General features: G+C 34.0%; 4 protein-coding genes across 4 annotated transcripts; 3 read left to right on the top strand and 1 right to left on the bottom strand.

Annotated features, from left to right (window-relative positions):
* Positions 1-791: 791 nt before the first annotated feature.
* Positions 792-3,673, top strand: LOC146908962 (mogroside I-E synthase-like). The gene is made up of 2 exons (XM_085723852.1): positions 792-1,565; positions 2,795-3,673. Exons 1-2 carry the CDS (start codon positions 918-920, stop codon positions 3,518-3,520), a joined length of 1,374 nt encoding a protein of 457 aa, XP_085579978.1. The 5' UTR covers positions 792-917; the 3' UTR covers positions 3,521-3,673.
* Positions 3,674-6,902: 3,229 nt separating this feature from the next.
* LOC146908961 (UDP-glycosyltransferase 74G1-like) lies at positions 6,903-9,029 on the top strand. The gene is made up of 2 exons (XM_085723851.1): positions 6,903-7,681; positions 8,001-9,029. The coding sequence occupies exons 1-2, from the start codon at positions 7,034-7,036 to the stop codon at positions 8,724-8,726; spliced, it is 1,374 nt and encodes a 457-aa protein (XP_085579977.1). The 5' UTR covers positions 6,903-7,033; the 3' UTR covers positions 8,727-9,029.
* A 1,332-nt stretch (positions 9,030-10,361) lies between these two features.
* Positions 10,362-13,651, top strand: LOC146908960 (Thioesterase/thiol ester dehydrase-isomerase superfamily protein). Its single transcript, XM_085723850.1, has 5 exons — positions 10,362-10,866; positions 11,717-11,894; positions 12,288-12,754; positions 12,927-13,055; positions 13,187-13,651. The coding sequence occupies exons 1-5, from the start codon at positions 10,468-10,470 to the stop codon at positions 13,346-13,348; spliced, it is 1,335 nt and encodes a 444-aa protein (XP_085579976.1). The 5' UTR covers positions 10,362-10,467; the 3' UTR covers positions 13,349-13,651.
* Positions 13,652-15,976: 2,325 nt separating this feature from the next.
* Positions 15,977-19,953, bottom strand: LOC146908959 (formin-like protein 1). The gene is made up of 4 exons (XM_085722976.1): positions 18,089-19,953; positions 17,529-17,728; positions 17,084-17,328; positions 15,977-16,979 (listed from the first exon to the last, which is right to left on the bottom strand). The coding sequence occupies exons 1-4, from the start codon at positions 19,876-19,878 to the stop codon at positions 16,173-16,175; spliced, it is 3,042 nt and encodes a 1,013-aa protein (XP_085579102.1). The 5' UTR covers positions 19,879-19,953; the 3' UTR covers positions 15,977-16,172.
* Between the last annotated feature and the right edge of the window lie 1,556 nt (positions 19,954-21,509).

The raw sequence follows: 21,509 nt of genomic DNA, 5'->3' as shown, positions 1-21,509 counted from the left end.
TGTCATAGAAAAATGCATGTGTTGCAAAGCAGAAAATGGACTAAAAACGTGTATGAGGCTTTATGGTAGTTTAGGATGGCGGTGGCGTCTTTCACTTTAGACAAAACTCTCCATCTTTTTTTTGAAAGAAAACAAAACTCTCCATCCTCTTCATCTCTTTAAAAAAAAAAAAAAATCTTCCAAAAATTAAGTGAATTAAAAGAAACTGAATATCTCCGGTTGATTTCATTTTTTCACGTGCCAAAAAATAATGCGTTGGATCAAAGATGTCCATTAAATGGAAGGTCAAACATAATTATATGGGTTTATGAGCATTTAATGCTTGACAAATGTATGAGAAGGTCAAATGTGAGCATTAAATGAGAAGGTCAAACCTAATTATAGAGGTTTAGAAACATTTATTGTGTGACAAAGGGATGAGAAGGTCAAATGTAAGAATTTATTGCGTTGGAAAGGGAGGGAAAAATTTAGGTTAGAATTAGGGTTGGGGATGCTAAAGGGGTTAAGCTTTAATAATAAGAAGAGAAGATAAGATACACAACAATAATCTTCTATATATATCTTAATTCCTAAACTATTCTAGAGCTGAAAGTGATTATCAGATTTTATTAACATTTTTTATTGCATTGCCTCCATTAGTATTAATAAAATATCTTGAGCTTCTTTGCATAAAAAAAATATATAGTTGTCATCCTCTCAAAAAAATAGGAAACATATCAATAGTATTGATAGGAAACATATTTAGTTAGGTAATGACATGAATACAAATCAATAGTTGCCATCCTCTCAAAAAAATATCAATAGTTGTCATATAAATTTTATTGCACATTTTGTTATCTTTTCGAAGCACTATGTATTATATAAGTTGACACAACACAAGCAAAAGAGAGGCAAAAAAATATTTTTATCGATAAAAAATGGAGAAGAAAACCATAGCCAACAAAGTTCATTGTTTGGTGTTACCATATCCATTACAAGGTCACATAAATCCAATGCTTCAATTCTCCAAGCTTTTGCAACATGAAGGGGTAAGAGTGACATTAGTCACCACCCTTTACCACCGCAAGAACTTGCAAACTGTACCACCTTCTTTCACAATCGAAACCATTTCTGATGGATTTGATAATGGTGGTGTTGAAGAAGTTGGGGGATACAAAGCCTATTTGGATAGGTTTTGGCAAGTAGGACCAAAAACTCTTGCAGAACTTATTGAAAAATTTGGTACTTTAGGTGACAAAGTTGATTGTGTTATTTATAATTCATTTTTTCCTTGGGCTCTTGATGTTGCTAAGAGATTTGGAATTGTTGGTGTTTGTTATCTCACTCAAAATATGTCGGTGAATAGTATTTACTATCATGTTCACCTGGGAAAATTGAAAGTTCCTCTTGTAGAAGATGAGATTTCACTTCCTTTGTTACCTAGATTTGAATTGGGGGACATGCCTTCATTCTTCTTAGCAAAAGGAGAGAATCAAATTTTGCTTGATTTGTTGGCAGGTCAATTCTCTAATATTGACAAAGCTGATTGGATTCTATGCAATACATTTTATGAGTTGGAAAAAGAGGTATATAATACACACACAATTTTATTTTATTTTGTGGTGGTGCACACACAAATCTAACGTCTCTGTATATTTTTTTTTTATTTTTTCATGTTTTTTCCTTCAAAATTATCTATTGTATATTCGGAACCTAAGTTTGATCGAAGTCTTGGATTTGTTACTTAGTAAAATCATTTTTTTTGTGTTTACTCTCCGATTCTTGAGAAAATAGTGTCATAATGCATTGTAGTTCAATTAAGAGATAAGTAAAGTCTGATCAAGAACTGTTTAAAATGTATGGAGATGTGAAAAACAACTCAACTCACAAGTTGTATTTGTCACAACCTAACATGAACTTAGCATTTGAAAACGTATTTGATTTGGATGCATTTAAAAACAATTTCAAGATATATTTCACAAGCCATTTTATTGGTGGGAGCGAGCAAAGATTTTTTAAACCAAGTTGAGGATAGATTCTCTATATTTTCTTCAGTCACTTTTTTCTATATGTTATATTTACAGTAAATTTTTATGTAGGTTATATTTACAGTACATTTTTATTTTAATCTCTTAAGTACCAACGTTTCTCTTATTTATTCTTTCTTTTTATACCGGATGAAAAAATATTTTTCTAGTTCCTAAAATATATAAGAATTTGTTCCACTAATCCCTAACATCAAAGACTAATGCTACAAGTTAGACACCAAGTAGAAGAAAGATTGATACTTAGCAATATTGAGTGTTTATTTTTATCTCTATTTGTTTTTTTAAGTTGTTTATTGACTAAGTGAATGATTAAGATGTATGGGGTTCGAACATTCTTCTTACATATCTTACAAATGTTCACGAAGACTTCTTAACTCTATTTCTATATGTACTTGGTTTTTTTTTTTTTTTTGTTATTTGTTTTCTTGAACAAAGCTAACTAAGGATTGAGTGTGTGCAAGTGAAATGATTTTTACCTTTCAAATTTTACATATATATTTTGTTTTTTAGTTGTGGGTCGATCAATCTCCTTATTCGTCAACCCACTTTATTTATTTTAGGGGTCTTGCTAACTTGTGCCCTAAGGGCACAAGATAAGGAACTAAATGTAAAAATTTATTCTTTGAAATTGTGCATTCATAATTTTAAAAACTCTAATACTTATCTTTTCAATGCAATAATTGTAGGGCACAAGTTAGCATTTTTTTTTATCAAACTTTATTTGTTATTTGTGACATGTGATTGTCGTGATTACAAAATAATTGTAGGTCGTCGATTGGACAATGAAGATTTGGCCCAAATTTATGACCATAGGACCATCCATACCATCAAAGTTCTTAGACAAGAGGCTTAAAGATGATGAAGATTACGGCGCTGCACAATTCAAAACTAATGAAAAATGCGTGGAATGGCTAAATGATAAGCCAAAAGGATCAGTTGTTTATGTTTCTTTTGGAAGTATGGTAAGTCTTGATGAGGAGCAAATACAAGAATTAGCTTATGGTTTGAGAGATAGTGGAAGTTACTTCTTATGGGTTGTTAGGGCTTCTGAAGAGAGTAAGCTCCCAAAAGATTTTGAAAAGGAGTCAAACAAAAGTTTAGTAGTGACATGGTGCTCTCAGCTAAAGGTTCTAGCTCATGAGGCAATAGGATGTTTTGTAACACATTGTGGATGGAACTCCACATTGGAAGCATTGAGCTTGGGAGTTCCAACTATTGCAATACCACAATGGTCAGATCAAAGAACCAATGCAAAGTTTATTGCTGATGTTTGGAAGATGGGAATCAGAGCTCCTATTGATGAGAAACAAATTGTTAGGCAAGATAAATTTAAGGATTGTATATTGGAAATAATGGAGGGTGAGAAAGGCAAGGAGATTAAGAGCAATGCCACACAATGGAAGACTTTGGCTGTTGGAGCTTTTGGGGAGCATGGAAGTTCTCAGAAAAACATTATAGAATTTGTGACCAGCTTGATCAATGTGGTGCATTGACTCACAAATTATTAAGTCTGTAATTTTTGTTGTCTAATCATATTTATTTTGTTTGAGATTGTAGAAGGATTTGCGTACCTTAATTTATATTCTGTTTAAGTATTTTTCTTATATCAATACATTATTTTGAATCTTCATCTATTGTCATTCAAATTCATTCAATCTATTCATTTTGTTACCTTTTTTATGGATTTTCTGACGCTGAATGGGAAGGATCATTGGATGACATGAAAAGCACATCAAGTTATTGTTTTACATTTGGTTCTAGAATGTTTTCTTGGTCTTCAAAGACACAAGATATTGTAGCATAGTCAACTGCAGAAGCAGAATTCATTGTTGTTGCTGCAGCTGTTAATCAAGCTTTGTGGCTGAGAAAAATTCTAGTTGATCTACAAATGGCTCAAGCAGAATCACCTAAAGCTTTGTTGGGAGTTTATAGAGGAGGAGAAGGAAGGGCTTTGGGGGACAAAAATATAGGGGAAAATTGAGAAATCTTTCACATTTTTTGAAAAAACATTTTTTTTAGAGAGTGATAAATTAATACTTATGATTAATATATTTTTAATTTTAAGAATATTATAACAACATATATTAAATTTGAAGAATTCATATAAACCTTCCCAAAACCTCCAAAACCCTCCTCCAATACAATTTTTTAGTTCCTCCAAATGACAAGGGTTTTATATTTTGAAGAAAAATAAGCCTCCCAAAACCCCTCTTTCCAATTTCTTCTATTTCTTCCACTTACTTCTTCCTTTTTTCCAAACTCTCTCCTCCCTTCCCCTCCAAACTCGCAAACAAAGCCTAAGGTGTTTGTAGATAATCAAGCAACAATTGCAATCTCTAACAATTTTGTCTTTCATGGAAAGACTAAACACTTCAATATTAAGCTCTTTTGAAAGGATGGAGAAGTTTTGTTGCAATATTGCAAGACAGAAGACCAATTAACTGACATCTTTACAAAGGCTCTTTCGAAAGGAAGATTTGAAAACTTGAGAGAGAAACTTGGTGTCAATAGCTTCTGATTCAAGGAGGAGTGTTGAGAATATGGATCAGAATCTATTATTAGAGTTTATTGTAGTATTCCTATGGTTATGACTCTTAATGTTATGATTTTAACGATAGGAATTATGGGAGGTTACAAATTTATGTTGGTATGTTACAAATTTATAGGTAGTATTCTTTTGTTTATTTCAGATTATGAATTTCTTGGAAATGTGTGTGTTTCAGTTTTCAGAACTTATAAGTCTTGCTTAATTTCTTTTCTAAATTCCATCGGCTACTAGAACCCCTTCACAGAGTAGGACTAGTATTCTTTATAATTTTTCATGTGATTTTGTTCTTAGGGAACAATATAGGGATCCTTGGATTGATGTTAGAATTGGAAAGTTACTTGAAGATCTTGATGCTTTGGATGGAACCATTTTTGTTAAGGTGCCATGTCAAAGTTTCCGTTTTTTATGCAATTTTTTATATTTTATTTTGAGGGTTTTCTAGGAAACTTATTATGTGGGTATTGTTTATGTTATTATATGATAATGGGGGATGTAAAATGGGGTTGAAATACAAATTAGGTTGTGATTTGATGACAAGTTGTTTTGGTTTCAGGTTTTTTACATTTGATAGGTCTGAAGTTACATTAGAAACAACTTGTAGGCCAAGCCTCGGACACTTGACATCTTCCGTCAAAGTAGAGCTTGTAGTTTGATCAGTACCAGAGAGACGAACACCTTCGGTTCTCATATTTTCATGTACGACAAAATGTAGTAAAGTGGTTTTCTCAGCAATATCAAGCTTGGTTGGTGAGTCATCTTTATGTTCCTTCAATTTACGCTCCTCTTCCTTGCTTGGTTCCATTTAAAAAAATAAAAAAAAACTCTTACAAAGCAAGAATAACTTTTTTTGACAATAATAAGAATAAAAAGAAATGGTAATCACAATATAGTAGTACTATATTGCTAATTAACTCAAAATTGATGAATGAAATTTGGCAAAAAACGTGACACGATTTGGAGAAATTGGGACACGATTTTTTTGCAAGTTTTGGAGTTTTGGTTCCACAAAAATCGGGGCACCATTTGTCGAAATCAGGACTCGATTTTGTGGATAACTTTTCATATAATACTGTACGAACTGAAAATCAGGGCACGATTTCTCTGGATTTGGACTCTATATAAGGGTTCATTCTTCATGTTTTGAGGAAGGGTTCAAGAGTGAGAAACTTAGGAAATCAAAGGAGTTAACTTTAGGGTTAAGAGTTTTTGATGAGGGTTCTCTTTGGTTGGGAAACATTTGTAAACACATTGAGGGTGAAAATCATTGAGTGTCTTGTTCATTGTAGAGATTGGAAAAATGATAGAAATTAGGGTTACTTTGATATTGGTCACTACTTTCCTTTTGTTCCACACATCTAAATTTATTGGTGTGATTTTGAGTCTGAATTCACAGCAGTTTCTTTTACGAAACAAGACTACTGGTACTATATTGTTTATTTTTAAAATAACTTAATAGTTAGAAATTCACCCATTAAGGTAAATAAATGAGGAAATGGGATTTTGAACCCGGTGTATATTGCAATGTTCCTACCAACTAAATTATATTTACCGAAACATATTGTTTTTTGAATGTACACTATCCTTTTTTTTTTAGCATACACTATAATGGGTAAATTTTTAGTTGCATCATCTAGTCACTATTATAAGAAGAAAAAATTATTTTTTAAATATATTGAATAATTGATATATCTAGTAATTATTATAGACCACCTCAAAAAAAAAAAAAAGTAACCATTATAGATCAGATACATCGGTTATTTAATATAAAAAATTGACACAAGTTATTTAATAAATTTAAAAAAGTTTTTTTCTAATAATAGTGTGTGTATTGTTCTTTATAATTTACAATTACAATTGAGAATTTAAATGATTGGTAATATTAATAGTCCTATAAGACACGCAACAATAGTTCCTTTAAGATATGCAACAATAATCTCCTATATTTGTCTTGATTCCTAACCTATTCTAGAGCTGAAAGTGATTATCAGATTTTATTAACATTCTTGATTGCATTTCATGATTAACAAGTACCGTAGATTAACACGCGATCATGATTTGTGTGAAAGTTGGAGTTAATAGGTTTTTATTTTTGTGAAATAGGACACAGTTGTATTCTTGTTATCCTTGTGAAATTCCTTCGTGGCATTTAGCAATGCTCTAATAAAATACCTTGAGCTTCTTTGCATAAAACAAAAAATTAACAAAGTTGATTGACCTTTAGGAAACATTTGTAGTTAGGTAATAAAATACCTTGACCTTTGGGAAACATATTTAGTTAGGTAATGTCATGAATACAAATCAATAGTTGTCATCCTCTCAAAAAAAATATCAATAGTTGTCATATAAATTTCATTGCACAATTTTATCTTTTCGAAGCACTATGTATTATATAAGTTGACACATTTCCCTCATATCACACAAGCAAAAGAGAGGCAAAAAATATTTTTAGCAATAAAAAATGGAGAAAAAAGTCATAGCCAACAAAGTGCATTGTTTGGTGCTACCATATCCAGCACAAGGTCACATAAATCCAATGCTTCAATTCTCCAAGCTTTTGCAACATCAAGGGATAAGAGTGACATTAGTCACCACCCTTTACCACCGCAACACCTTGCAAAGTGTACCACCTTCCTTCACAATCGAAACCATTTCTGATGGATTTGATAATGGTGGTGTTGAAGAAGCTGGGGGATACAAACCCTATTTGGATAGGTTTTGGCAAGTAGGACCAAAAACTCTTGCTGAACTTATTGAAAAATTTGGTACCTTAGGTGACAAAGTTGATTGTGTTATTTATGATTCATTTTTTCCTTGGGCTCTTAATGTTGCTAAGAGATTTGGAATTGTTGGTGTTACTTATCTCACTCAAAATATGTCGGTGAATAGTATTTACTATCATGTTCATCTAGGAAAATTGAAAGTTCCCCTTATAGAAGATGTGATTTCACTTCCTTTGTTGCCTAGATTTGAGTTGGGGGACATGTCTTCATTCTTCTCAACAAAAGGAGAGAATCCAGTTTTGCTTGATTTGTTGGTGGGTCAATTCTCTAATATTGACAAAGCTGATTGGGTTCTATGCAATACATTTTATGAGTTGGAAAAAGAGGTATACAAATTAGAGATGTACATTCCGTAATTTTGATAGAAATCTTGAATTTGTTGCTTCTGTAAAATCATGTTTAAAGTGTATAGAGATGCGAAAAAAAAACGCAACTCACAAGGCAACCCAATTAGCCATTTTATTGGCAGGGGCGAGCAATTATTTTTTGAACCAATTTGAGGATGTAGAGTCTCTATATTTTCTGCAGCCACTATTTTTTTAAGTTATATTTAGAGTAAATTTTTATTTTAATCTCTCAAGTACCAACGTTTCTCTTATTTATTATTCGTGAAATCTTATTGTGCTGTTTACAAAATAATTATAGGTAGTTGATTGGACAATGAAGATTTGGCCCAAATTTAGGCCAATAGGACCATCCATACCATCAATGTTCTTAGACAAGAGACTCAAAGATGATGAAGATTATGGTGTTGCACAATTTAAGTATAATGAAAAATGCATGGAATGGCTAAATGATAAGCCAAAAGGATCAGTTGTTTATGTTTCTTTTGGAAGTATGGTAAGTCTTGATGAGGAGCAAATACAAGAATTAGCTTATGGTTTGAGAGATACTGGAAGTTACTTCTTATGGGTTGTTAGAGCTTCTGAAGAGACTAAGCTCCCAAAATATTTTGAAAAGGAGTCAAATAAAAGCTTAGTAGTGACATGGTGCCCTCAGCTAAAGGTTCTAGCTCATGAGGCAATAGGATGTTTTGTAACACATTGTGGATGGAACTCCACATTGGAAGCAATGAGCTTAAGAGTTCCAACTATTGCAATACCACAATGGTCAGACCAAAGAACCAATGCAAAGTTTATTGCTGATGTTTGGAAGATGGGAATTAGAGCTCCTATTGATGAGAAACAAATTGTGAGGCAAGATAAATTTAAGGATTGTATATTGGAAATAATGGAGGGTGAGAAAGGCAAGGAGATTAAGAACAATGCCACTCGATGGAAGACTTTGGTTGTTGGAGCTTTTGGGGAGGGTGGAAGTTCTCAAGAAAGCATTGTAGAATTTGTGACCAGCTTGATCAATGTGATGCATTGACTTACAAATTATTAAGGATGTGTTTGGATGGAGGGTTTGGGAGGGGAAGAGAGAGGATGACTTACTTTTTATTTTTAAATTACGCACACTATGAAATATTTTTTAAAAAATTAAAATAATAATGTGATAAACGATTATATAATACTTCGATCACACTAAATTTAGTTTAGAAAAACATGGTATATAGTCCATAATTTAAAAAACAAAAATAAACTCTACCCTCCTATGTTGTATTTAGTTTTGGTACTCGTAATTGGTGGTCGAGCCCGCTTTCATGTTTGGGTATTGACTAATTTGGTTGTACTTTTGTTTGGACTTTGACATTTTCGTGATTGTTTTGGCATACCTTGTGCTGTAACAATTATGATGTGCATGTTAATATATCTCATTTTTGCTTGTTCAAAAAAAAAAAAAAACTACCCCCTCCTAAACCCTCAATCCAAACACACCTAAGTCTATTATTTTTGTTGTCTAATCATATTTATTTTGTTTTTGATTGGAGAAGAATTTGCATACCTTAATTTATACTTTGATTAAGTATTTTAATTTTATTAATGGATAATGATTAGATTTTTTAAAGAGTTGAATTGATTGATGATTGATCGATTTGAATATCCATCTAGTGCCATTCAAATTCATTCAATCTATTCATTTTGTCACGTTAATCTATGTCTGATATCACGATGGTATATCACACTAAGACGATCTACTGTAATTTTATAGAAACTACAAAATGTAGTTTTTGAAAAAGGGGTAATAGTCACTTTAGTCCCTGAATATGTAATGATTAATCATTTTAGTCCTTCATTGTATCAAAATTTCAAAATAGTCCCTGATTGTGCATTATGTTAGTCAAAATAGTCCTTGACACTAAAATAACCTCTCAATGTTCACCATAACTCTTTTCATATAGGGACTAAAATGACAATAAACATGTACTTATAAGGACTAATATGACAATAAGTAAGTATATTGGAGGACTAATCTGACAATATTAATGAAATATTTTAACGTTAAGGACTATTTTGACTAACAAAATGCACAATCAGGGACTACTTTGAAGTTTTGATACATTGAAGGACTATTTTGACTACTCATTACAATTTCAGGGACCAAAGTGACTATTACCCCTTTTGAAAATTCATAGTACAGTAGAAACTCTTTAATTTAATACTCGGTAAATTAATAAACTCTCTAAAATAATAAATTTGTTCGGTCCCGACTTGGGCCAATGTAAAAAATTGAAAAACTCGATAAAATAATAAGATAATAATTTTTCGGGAGATCCCTTTATAATTTTTGGTCCCAAGAAAATCATAAATTAATAATTCATAGAAACTGAAAAAAATATATTAAGAATACATTGAACACATTTGTTCCTCTTGTTTACATTTACTATACTTCAAAAGTCATTATTGATTTCCAATGCATATGAACACAGTAGTTACTAATTTACGTTGAGTCTCAAGGTTCGCTGCAACGTAATCCTCAAAATTTTGACTTTGTCAAGAGTTGACTTGAAATATACTATACACGTGTCATGTTTTCATTGGATAAAAGTAGAAACAGTACAGTAGTAACTAAATTTGTCCCATCATATTAATAGCTCTTAGGTTTGTGTGGAATGGATGATCTAATAATAATCAGAGTAGCATCACCACACAACACAACACTCTACGTTTCTATTTCCTTAAAAAACAAAATCACACACAACACAACACTAGAATCATTTAGAACAGCAATGGATTTGAATGTTTCTCCTTCCAACAACAGCACCATCACAATTCCTGTGAATGGAACAATCCCTGTTTCATCCACATTCGAAAACCCTATTCCGGTCACCGGCTCCCGCGACCGGAAACCCATCGCTTTATGGCCGGGGATGTTTCATTCTCCGGTGACAACTGCTCTTTGGGAAGCAAGGGGCAAAATCTTTGAGAGACTTCTTGATCCACCAAGTGATGCTCCTCCACAAAGTGAATTGGTTACTAGAACCCCTTCACAGAGTAGAACCAGTATTCTTTATAATTTTTCATCTGATTTTGTTCTTAGGGAGCAATATAGGGATCCTTGGAATGATGTTAGGATTGGAAAGTTGCTTGAAGATCTTGATGCTTTGGCTGGAACCATTTCTGTTAAGGTGCCATGTCAAAATTCCCCCCTTTTTTTTAGCAATTTTTAATATTTTTGAGGTTTTTATAGGAATTTATTATATGGGTTCTTTTCATAATGTGATATGATTATTACATGGTTAAGTGGGAAGTGGTTGAAATCAAGTTAGGTTGTGATTTGATGACAAGTAGTTTTGGTTTCAGTTTTTTTATAATAAAAATATATATTTTCAGTTGTGTTTTTCTGATTTTTCAAGGTTTTCATGTGAATTGATATGTGGGCAGTGCTTATAATATGATGATGTGTTTAAATGGGGATGTAAATTGTGATGAAATTGAACTTCAATTTGATATGTAGGTCACATGTAGTTTGATAATTTGATTCTATACTTAGAGCCTGTTTGAATTCACTTATTTGAGCTTAGCTACTGACATAAACATTTGTGAGATTGTTTGGGAGAGTTTATGAACACGGCTTATGATAGATTCATAAGTTGTTTTCAGCTTATTTTCATAATCTCTCTAGGATAGCTTAAAAAAACAGCTTAAAGCTGATATGAAAACAATTTAACATAATTTTATCTTATGTTATAGAAACAGCTTAGACGCAGTCGCTTATATGATAAACACTTATGCTATAAGTATTTAATTAAGTTGTTTATCCAAACGATGCCTTATTTTCATGAAGTCTTGACATGAACTTTCATCTTAATTTTGAGACTGCATAAATTGAGTAGGTGTATTTTTGTCTATTCTTCCATTAGGCTGAGTATGGTACTTGACTAGTTTACTGTTATTTGGAGCAGAATGTTACATGACCACTGTGAAGATTTCATGTAGCTATTTTTTGACTATGTTATCTTTATGTTTGTGGAATAGCACTGTTCCGATGAGGATAGCACAACAAGGCCACTTATACTTGTTACTGCTTCTGTTGATAAGATTGTACTAAAGAAACCAATTACTGTTAACATTGATCTCACAATAGTTGGTTCTGTTATATGGGTTGGGCGCTCCTCAATAGAAATTCAACTCGAGGTTACTCAATCCAAACAAGGTACATTTCTTAGGGCTCACAGCTTCACACATAAGTTTCAATTTCAGTAATTTACATGTCCAAACTTAAAACTAGTTTAGTTTCACAATTTCTCTTTTCCTCTCATGACAGAATAGTGCCCTTCATGAATGGCATTATCAATGGATATTCATTATTTTATTATCAATCTATAAAGCATTAACACAGACACGGCCACAATACTGACACATTGACTCCAATAATAATCTGAGAAAATTGAAATAAAATCGAAATAATTGAAAGTAACCACATGTGTCGGTGTCCTGTCGGTTTCGGACACCAGACACGCCTTCAATTTGAATTGTTAGTGTTACACAGTCTAAAATATTAAGTCACTCTTGGTCAGCAACTTATGTGTCACTGTAACTCATGTAGAGGGCAGTGATTCAGACTCAGTAGTACTAACAGCCAACTTCATATTTGTCGCTCGAGACTCAAAAACTGGGAAGGCTGCTCCAGTGAATCGACTTTCGCCAGAAACTGCTCGCGAAAAACTTCTTTTTGAACAAGCTGAAGCAAGAAACAATTTGAAAAAAAGGAAAAGAGGAGGTGAAAAGAAAGACCATGAGAATGAGGAAGAAAAAAAACTTAAAGACCTATTGGCTGAGGGTAGAATTTTCTGTGACATGCCAGCCTTAGCCGACCGAGACAGCATTCTTCTAAGGGATACCAGCCTTGAGAACTCCTTAATATGCCATCCACAGCAAAGGAACATCCATGGTCGAATATTTGGAGGTTTCTTGATGAATCGTGCGTTTGAATTGGCTTTCTCAACAGCTTATGCCTTTGCTGGATTAGTTCCTTACTTTCTAGAAGTTGATCATGTTGATTTTCTCAGACCTGTGAGTCTTTTCTTCATTCTTTTAAACATATCAAAATTTTACAGGTACATGATTGTGTATTATATGCCGTTTTTGCCCTTTTTACTGAAAAAATTACACTGCACCAACTATTGATGGGAGAGGATCTGAGTCGCCTGTCTGTATGTCTTAAATAAAATTAACTGCTAAACAGGTTGATGTGGGCGATTTCTTGCGTCTCAAATCCTGCGTTTTGTACACCGAACTTCACGATCCAGATCAGCCACTTATCAATGTTGAAGTTGTTGCTCATGTTACAAGACCCGAGCTGCGATCTAGCGAGGTTAGTCTAACTGATCTGCCAATTAGACAAGTGATATTTCATTAGCTTGATGGCTGCACTTGATTTGAAAATTTCTAGTTAATGAAAACTGTTCTCAGCTTCGTATATTCTTGTGTATTATGTGAACACAGGTATCAAATACTTTCCATTTCACTTTCACTGTACGTCCAGAGGCAAAGGCTATGAAAAATGGATTTAAACTTCGAAATGTAGTACCGGCAACAGAAGAAGAAGCACGCCGTATATTAGAGCGTATAGATGCGGACAACTTGAATGAATTCTTCAGAACATAAAGAAGAGAAACAGCAATTAGCTGGTAAACTAATTAAAATGTGTACCTTTGGACTTCAGTTATATGAACAGAAGCTAAAAACATGTGTTCTTATATAATAATTCTGATGTCCAGTTATTGAGGGCACAAGTTTGCCATATATTTCTACTAGCATTATAGGAATTAATCGAAGCCAACTCGTGCTTAGGCAACATAAGTGATTTTGGATATTGTTAGTTGAAGTTTTAATCAGGATCGTTATTTACATGCAGTTTAGCTGAAGGCTTACTGTTCCATGTCATTATAAGATGACAAGTTTTACAAATTATTTGTGGTTAGAGTCCTGCATTAGAAATTGAATCATAAATCAATGGTATGAGGCACGTTAACTACCATACTTTGTGATCCTTATGATGCTCATACTCATGGTTTGTGCACTATGCAATATGTTAGAGTACTTATTTTAACATGTTTCTACAATCTAGTATAGTGTGATATATAGTGCAATTTGATATATCTTCAAACTAGTATAACATGTTTTAGCCATACCAGAGATTAATTCTCCGATTATTGTATTTTTATTCACTTGGGTGTTAATTTCTCTACAAGTAAGAAATTGCAAGGACTAATTATTTGTATTAAAATTTTGGAAGTAGTAATTTCTCAGCACATAGGGCTTAAACAAATTATGGTTCATGTTTTCAATTGTGGAACTTGAAGAACAACTTGTTGCATTGACTTATCTAACCTTTGCAAATGGAGTACTCTATCATCATCTTCTATTTGCAAAATTTTGGATTTCATATTATCCACCATTTTGGAAATTTGATTGCAACAATGAGGGAAAAGATAAATAGATGGGCCATACAAAACGATAGCCGTTGAAGTTAATGTACGGCTTAACTCAAAATGTGTCAGGCCAAAATTTAGGGAGTAAAATATTGGAAACATAAAAAAAAAGTCTAGTGGGTATTTTTGAAAGAAGGAAGGATATAAAAAAAAGTGTCATGTTAACTTGTGCCTTTAGGGCACAAGTTAAGAAGCTTAAAATGGAAATTAAAAATAAATTTTATATTAAAAATATAACTTTTGCAACTTTTAAGACATTGAATATACAAATTTGAAGAAAAATTTTCTACATTTGCTTTCTTAACTTATGCCCTAAGAGCATAACTTAACATTTTCCAAAAAAAATTATATGTCAATTGTCCAGTGCATAAGTGAGAAAAGTCTTACATAATTCATAAACTAGTTTTCACCATTAAATTAAAAAAATCTCACAATTAATTTAGATGAAATATGAGTATGAATTTATGAAGGAAAAAAGCTTATACTAGTACAAGACGATTTTTTTTTTTTTTTGAGGGAACAAGACGATTTTTATCTATGCCCGTTAGACAAAAGTGGATTATAATGGGTTTCATACCACTCATTCATTTGAGTCTTCCAAGGCCAAATGTAATTTTGGCCAACTTTGTCAGAAAAAGAACTTTGACGAACATTTAATAGCAACAAAATGATGATTGAACAATTAAAAAATGGTGGGTCCCAGTTTATCACGAGGTTAGCCTCGTACAAAAACCTCGAGCCCCACTTGCACCGTAAGGAGAAAACAATTGCATCCTCCTCGAATTGAAAGATTGTGTCTATTTTCTTTTGAATGACAAAATCTTGTACCAAAAGCTTACTTCATCTTAAACCCATGCAAGCAATGTTTTACAAATCGCGTGTTAACTCGGCGAGTTTACCGAGTTTACGTGTTTAGGTGCCAAAAACGTGTTAACTCGGAGGTAAACTCGATTTTTGGTAAAATCGAAAAGTTTGATGAGTTTGACCGAGTTAACACATAGTAAACTCGTGTAAAATCGGGCGAGTTTACCGTTTTTGCGAGTTTAACCCTACTTTTTTTTTTTTTTTAAAGATGACCTATTTTTTTGGCCCATTATTTTCAAGCTCAAATGAAACATTTCTACTTTCTAGCTTTACAACACGTTTCAACTTACTGAAGTGAAACTTTTCATATCATTTTCTGAGTCCTCAAAAACAGGGGAGCAATGAAACGTTAGGTTTCCGGTGGAAAACAAGAAATTCTGATTCCGACGGTCGAAACTCCGATTCCGACAGCCGAAACGTTAGGTTGTGGTGGTGCTGTGGTGGTGTTTGTTGTCAGCTGTGGTAGAGAACGTTAAGATTAGAAGGCATATAATCTTGTTTGTTTGAAGTTTGAACGAAAAAACAGAGCTTCAAACTTCAAAAGGTACTTCAAATTCAGACTCTCTTTTTCCTTTCCTTTATTGTTTCTTTTATCATCAAAGCTTCAAAAGGCATCTTTTGTAAATAGCTGTTAGGGTTTTAATCATCAGGTTTCTATTTCTGTTTCTATTTCTATTAAGTATTAACATAGAATCATAGATTGCATTTTTTTTCTAAATAGCGGTGTTACACTTGTTACTGGTTTAGGCATCTCGTGAATTGGTGAATGTGCATAATAAATTATATAAAATTTCAATTTTAGGTAAACTCGTACGAGTTTACGAGTCGAGTTTACCTAGGTAAAACGAGTTGAGGTAAACTCTCGATTTGTAAAACATTGCATGCAAGTGCTATATTCCACAAGGAATATAATCTAATGTATGGGACTAGTCAAAAATTTAATTTAGATTAGATTTTTATACAAAAACAGCATTGTAGCTGAAATATGTTTTTTTGAAACACAACATTTTGAACTTTAATTGAAAGCAAAGGTTCTCTCCAGTTGAAAAGCTCTATTTACAAGCTACTATAACAACATCATACAATACATATTCTACTCTCCCTTTTACTCTACATAAACAGAAATCTTTTAGCTAAGGTGATGAAAATTCATCATCTGAAGAGTTACTACAATCTTTCCTTCCGTGTAATCCAGGAAGTGGTTGTGGAAGCATTGGATTAACCGGAACAGGGAATTTATTAGCTGAACTAACTGTAGTTCGCTCGTTTACCATACCAACTTCTTTGCAGACCCTGTCAAGAACGGCTAAAAAATCTTTTACAACCAAGAAGATTCTGAATGGATGAGCTTCTTCCTTTGCCAAGTTTCCATGAAAATATTCTGTAATCTCCTTCACAAGGGTCAAAGCAACACTTTCGTGTGCTTGAATTTTCAAAATTTCCTCCTCAGCCATTCTAATAAAGTTGTTCATTGATTCTGTAAATTTCCGACTGCTTTCATCAGATCCTACCTTTTCGATTAACTGCATGACCTCTGCTAAGTTTGTAGTTCCTTTGGAAAGTTTCAAGACATCACTGCTGAGAACTTCGGAATCCATAGTAGCAGCTTTCTTTACATTTGATAGGTCTGAACTCAGATTAGAAACAACTTGTAGGCCAAGCCTCCGACACTTAACATCTTCCATCAAAGTAGAGCTTGTAGTTTGATTAGTACCAGAGAGACGAATGCCTTCAGTTCTAATAATTTCCTGTACAACAAAATGTAGTAGAGTGGTTTTCCCATCTGCTCCTTTGACATCAGCCAACTTGAGAAGTGTATCGAGTTTGAAAGCCTCCGCATCACCGCGATTTGTTCCGATATTCATGCGGTTCCCAGTTTTAAGTACAGCTTCTAGAAGCTTCAAGAACATTCTACAATTTCGCAGCTCTTCACATGCAGCCTGAAAAAGCGCCAATTTAAAAATATATGAAATCGGACAATATTAGATTCTACTTATCTTCAACAAATGATTATGAATAAACAATTGAAAAGTTTAGAAACTACCTCTAGAGTTTGAAATGATTTTCTAAGATAGCCTACTTCAGATTGAAAATTGACCATGTAAAGCATTGCTTCGACCCTTTTAAACGCGAAAGGTATATCAAGCAATGCCTTCAAAAATTTCTCAGCAACATCAAGCTTGGTCGGTGAGTCATCCTTATGTTCCTTCAATTTACGTTCTTCTTCCTTGCTCGGTGCCATTTTTAACAAGCTTTCAAGAAGCTCTGCTCCAAGTGTATCACTACTACCTGAGGAAAGGTAAATTTAGTTGCATTATCAGTCTCCAAGGTAAATATTTGAAGACGGTTGCTAGAAGAATTACAGTTAATCAGCGTACCTTATGAACAAGGATTACAATTTAACTAGGTGCCTACTCAATAACTACTAATCCAATACAACAACTACAGAAAATGAAAGCCATAAACCTAATGCAGGAATGAGAAAATACCTTCTAAAAGTGCTTCACACACTCCTTCTATTGTGACATTAAGAGCCTTGAGCAAGATTGCAATATTTTGAGACTTCTTTGGATCAAGTACTCTGCCCTCCTGACTTGGCAGGGGAAGAACCGATCGTGGAGCAGCATCCGTGGGTTTTTGGTTTGCTGTTTTCACTACAAACAATGTCTCAATCATTTCCTCATTCAATCTGCAACCAACCCAATTCAATTTACTTAGTTCAAGAACACCAATTGCAGCATATAGTAATATACACAAGAATTGACAATTTTTAAACTACTAAGCTATCTACTGGCTTATTTGAGCTTATGGAAATAGCTTACGAGTTTGGTTCAGTTGTTTATCCAAAAAGGGGGCTTAAGTGTTCCTCACAAGTCGCAACTTAAAATTATAACCACAATGATGAAGCATACAAGACAAAGATTTATATCAAAATTCAAAATTAGTATGAAAAACACCAAATTATCTAAGATACACCAAAAAGGCTAAAAGAAAGTAATCAACATAAAAATAGGCATGATTATTAATTAATGAGAATTATAAATCTTACTTAAAAGACATAGAATTCATCTGATCCCACACCATTTCCCTCTCAGAGCTGGTTCTCACTTTATCCCAATGCAGCGGCTTCAATTTCGGTTTCGAACTCTCTTCAGTTTCCCCCACACACTCATTTGTCACTTGATTCTGCAACACAAAAGGCCTCGAAGGAGGTGCTAACTCCGGCGGCCTCAAATTTGACCGAGGTTGATAAACAATCGCCGAACTTCTAGACACTTCCCAATGTTTCCTCTGTCGCTGCTGCGGCAGAGGAGGAGGCGGCGGTGGCGGAGAAGCAATCTGCTTGGATATAACCGGAATCTCCCAATGCTTCCTCTGTGAAGAAAATGTTCCCCATTGGTTTGAATTGCAGCTAAACCCTCCTCTTTCGGTTTCAGGTGATGAAAGTAGGGCTGGTGACAGAGGCACCGATGACATACCAGGTAGCTTTGAACCGTCAGAAACACTTGACATTCTTGGAGACTGATCAAAACCTTGATACATCATCTTCATCGTTTTCTCAGGTGAAGAAGGAAGAGAAAATGCTGAAGATGAAACATTAGATAGCCTTGATGGTTGTTCTGATAAAGAACCATTTTCATTTTTCTCCATAAATCTCTCTTCTAATGATGCATGTGCATTTGTGGATAAAGAAGCATTTTCTTTCTCGTCATCAAAATCTCTTTCTGGTGTTGAACGTGATGAAGAGAACGACGAAGAAGAAGAACGATATTCCACGTGTTGGTCGTGACTTGGTGAGGCTTCTGGTGATTTTTGTTGTGTTCTCCGGGGATTGGAACTCGCCGGCGGTGAGAGACTCATCGAATGAGACTGCTCCGGCGAGCCAAAAGAAGAAGAAGAACAAGAAATTGAGCTTGATTTGTTGCTTCTGTTAACGACAACGGCGGAGAATGCACGCCGGGAAGATGATTCCGTACCACCGGAGCTTTCTCGTCCACCAAGAGAAGAGCCTCTCGGCGAGTAAAACTCTTCATCTTCCTCGTCGGAGTAGTTATCGCCACGCGGCGGCGGTGATGGAGGTTCGGGAAGCCGCGCTAACGGTGGAAGAGGCCGGAGCTCCGGCGATTCAAGTTTACGATAAACCGAACCACCGCCGCGAGGAGGAGGAGTTTCATCGATTCCACGGGAGTCTACAACGGTGCCGAGGTAGAGAAAATCGGAGGTGTTTCCTCCGACATCGACGACGGGTTCGGCATTGCGCGAGAAAAGCTCAACGCTGCTTTCGGATCTTAGAGTCTTGTTGCCGGTGGAAGTACGACGGTTATGGAGGCGTCGTCGGAAGTAAAGAAAGACGGAGATGGCAACAGCGACGACGGCGACTGCAGTAGCGGAGAGTGCTATAGGGAGAAGTTTGTTAGAAGAGTGAGAAGTTGGTTGGGGGGTGTGAGGAAGAATTAGCGAGGAGATGTTAGCAGGAAATGAAGCAAAAGCAAGTAGTGAAGGTGGTGGTGGGGGTGATGAAAGAGGGTAGTTTGGGAAAAATGGTGATGGGTTTTGGTTTTGATTTTGGTTTTGGTTTTGGTCTTGAGTAGGGTTGTTATCTGTGGGAATAGTGGTGGAAAATGGGTGTTTGGGGTTTTTGGTTGAAGGTGGAGAATGAAGTGGTGGTGTTGGTGTTGGTGGTGGTGGTGGTTCAGATGGAGGGAGAGAGTTCAATGGCACAAAGGGTTCATGAAGGATTCTTCTATTGTTGTTGAGAAAGATAAAAGTTTTATGAGAATGAGATCCTTCTAAGAAGATGGTAAACAAAAAGGACAAGAACAAGAACAAGGTTTGCATTTTGTTGGTTTTTGCTAGGGTTTGGTGAAGTGAAAGAGGTTTTAAGAGAGAAAATGGGAGAAGTGGTAATGGAAGTAGATTATTGGAAGGGCTTTTAGTTGCATAAGAGAAGGAAGAGAGTGTGTTAACAGTGTTACTAGTACAACTTTACTTGTTAGTGTTGAAAAAATGTTGAAAAGGTAGTGAGCATGTGTGTGAAAAGGTTGAAAATATGATGATGTGAATAAGGAGAGTAAATTTAGGGCAGTGTGTGTGTTTGCCTCCAGCTAAGATTCTACTCCCTCCGTCCCGGTTTAATTGACCTACTTTGGTTTTTCACACAGATTAAGAAAAGTGTATAAATAAAGGAGAAAGTGGAATATATTGTATTGGGAATGATAAAAGTAGTATTATTTAGTGTTATATTGTATTGGGAATAATGAAAGTTGTATTGAAAATTGAAATGAGTCAGTTTTTTTAGAACACTTTTTTTTAGAAAATAGGTCAGTTATTCCGGGACGGAGGGAGTACTTTGCTTGTTCTCTTTCACAGTCTTATAGGTAAGCTTGTACTGTTTGTGTTATGTGTATGTCATTTTACTCCAATCATTGTCTCTTTTTTTTTTTCTTGTCCTTTTTAAATTTTTCTCTTTTGAATTTTTAAAAACTTTTCAACATTCTCCCTCCTTTGGTTTTTAGCAAAAACAAAGATTAGGGCAACAATCTTGAAGATTTTATAAGGTATATTCGTTATAAAATATTGTCTCACAATCTAGTACCAAGTATGTGTTGCTTTGATCATGTGGACAACAAAAATAATTAAGAATTTTTTATCTGACACACAGAAGTTTGGTAGTGGTCCATTTAACTAACAAGGAATAAACCTAGCCTAATGATACAATTTAAGTAACAAAGGACTTTTTGTCACAAAAAAAAAAAAGTAACAAATGACTTGTTTTTTAAGTAAGGTTGTGAGTTTGAATATTGCAGGTTGAATCTTTCTTTACATGGAGTGATATTAGTCACTAATGAGATTTCTAGTTTTCTATAGAAAGTCAAATGAATTATAATTATTGTGAGTACTACCTTTGTCTCATTTGTTTTTCAATTTTCATTTTGATTTTTAATTTGTGTTTAAAATATCAAGAGAGTTTTAGACTCCAATTAAATATCACGTCAATTTAACATTATTAACCAATATAGATTCATCTAGTTGGTTAGAACTCAACAATTTAACAAAGATTTTGATTGGAATTTGAAGAAAAAAGATAAATGTTGACCCAACTCAACATAAACTTTTTGCTAGTAAGAAAACATTCTCTCTCGTCCTTATATGTAAGCCCTCTTTATTTTTTTTCACATTTCTTAAGAAAAGTTGTTAGTGCAATTAATATGTCTATTTTGTGTATTAATATTACCAAATTGTCTTTTGTTTGTATATGTAGTATTAAATTTGACTTTTCATATTTCAAGGTAAGTTAGTAGTATTAATTAAGGGTATGTTTATGAAAAAAATAAATGTATCTAGTAATTTGAAAAGGGGTTTACATTTAGAGACAAAAATAAAGTCAAATAGGTGCTTAGATATAGGGACATTTTTCATTTATTTTGATAAATAAATAAATTTTTGGCTAAATTGCATATTTGATCTCC

Source organism: Medicago sativa, chromosome 7, assembly GCF_051527215.1.
Source record: "Medicago sativa cultivar Bolivia chromosome 7, Bolivia_mono, whole genome shotgun sequence".
In the NCBI taxonomy this organism is placed as follows: domain Eukaryota; kingdom Viridiplantae; phylum Streptophyta; class Magnoliopsida; order Fabales; family Fabaceae; genus Medicago; species Medicago sativa.
Note: the sequence above shows the minus strand (reverse complement) of the source record. Positions and strands in the feature narration are given on the sequence as shown.

Bases quoted from the DNA above. Each gene is read 5' to 3' on its own strand.
- LOC146908960 (XM_085723850.1), top strand. From the start codon at position 10,468: ATGGATTTGAATGTTTCTCCTTCCAACAACAGCACCATCACAATTCCT. The intron at 11,895-12,287 runs GTACATTTCTTA...TAACTCATGTAG, and splicing joins GGTTACTCAATCCAAACAAG to AGGGCAGTGATTCAGACTCA. The intron at 13,056-13,186 runs GTTAGTCTAACT...ATGTGAACACAG, and splicing joins CCGAGCTGCGATCTAGCGAG to GTATCAAATACTTTCCATTT.
- LOC146908962 (XM_085723852.1), top strand. From the start codon at position 918: ATGGAGAAGAAAACCATAGCCAACAAAGTTCATTGTTTGGTGTTACCA. The intron at 1,566-2,794 runs GTATATAATACA...AAATAATTGTAG, and splicing joins TTTATGAGTTGGAAAAAGAG to GTCGTCGATTGGACAATGAA.
- LOC146908959 (XM_085722976.1), bottom strand. From the start codon at position 19,878: ATGCAAACCTTGTTCTTGTTCTTGTCCTTTTTGTTTACCATCTTCTTA. The intron at 17,729-18,088 runs GTAAGATTTATA...GGTTGGTTGCAG, and splicing joins ATGAATTCTATGTCTTTTAA to ATTGAATGAGGAAATGATTG. The intron at 16,980-17,083 runs GTAGTTTCTAAA...GCGCTTTTTCAG, and splicing joins AATCATTTCAAACTCTAGAG to GCTGCATGTGAAGAGCTGCG.
- LOC146908961 (XM_085723851.1), top strand. From the start codon at position 7,034: ATGGAGAAAAAAGTCATAGCCAACAAAGTGCATTGTTTGGTGCTACCA. The intron at 7,682-8,000 runs GTATACAAATTA...AAATAATTATAG, and splicing joins TTTATGAGTTGGAAAAAGAG to GTAGTTGATTGGACAATGAA.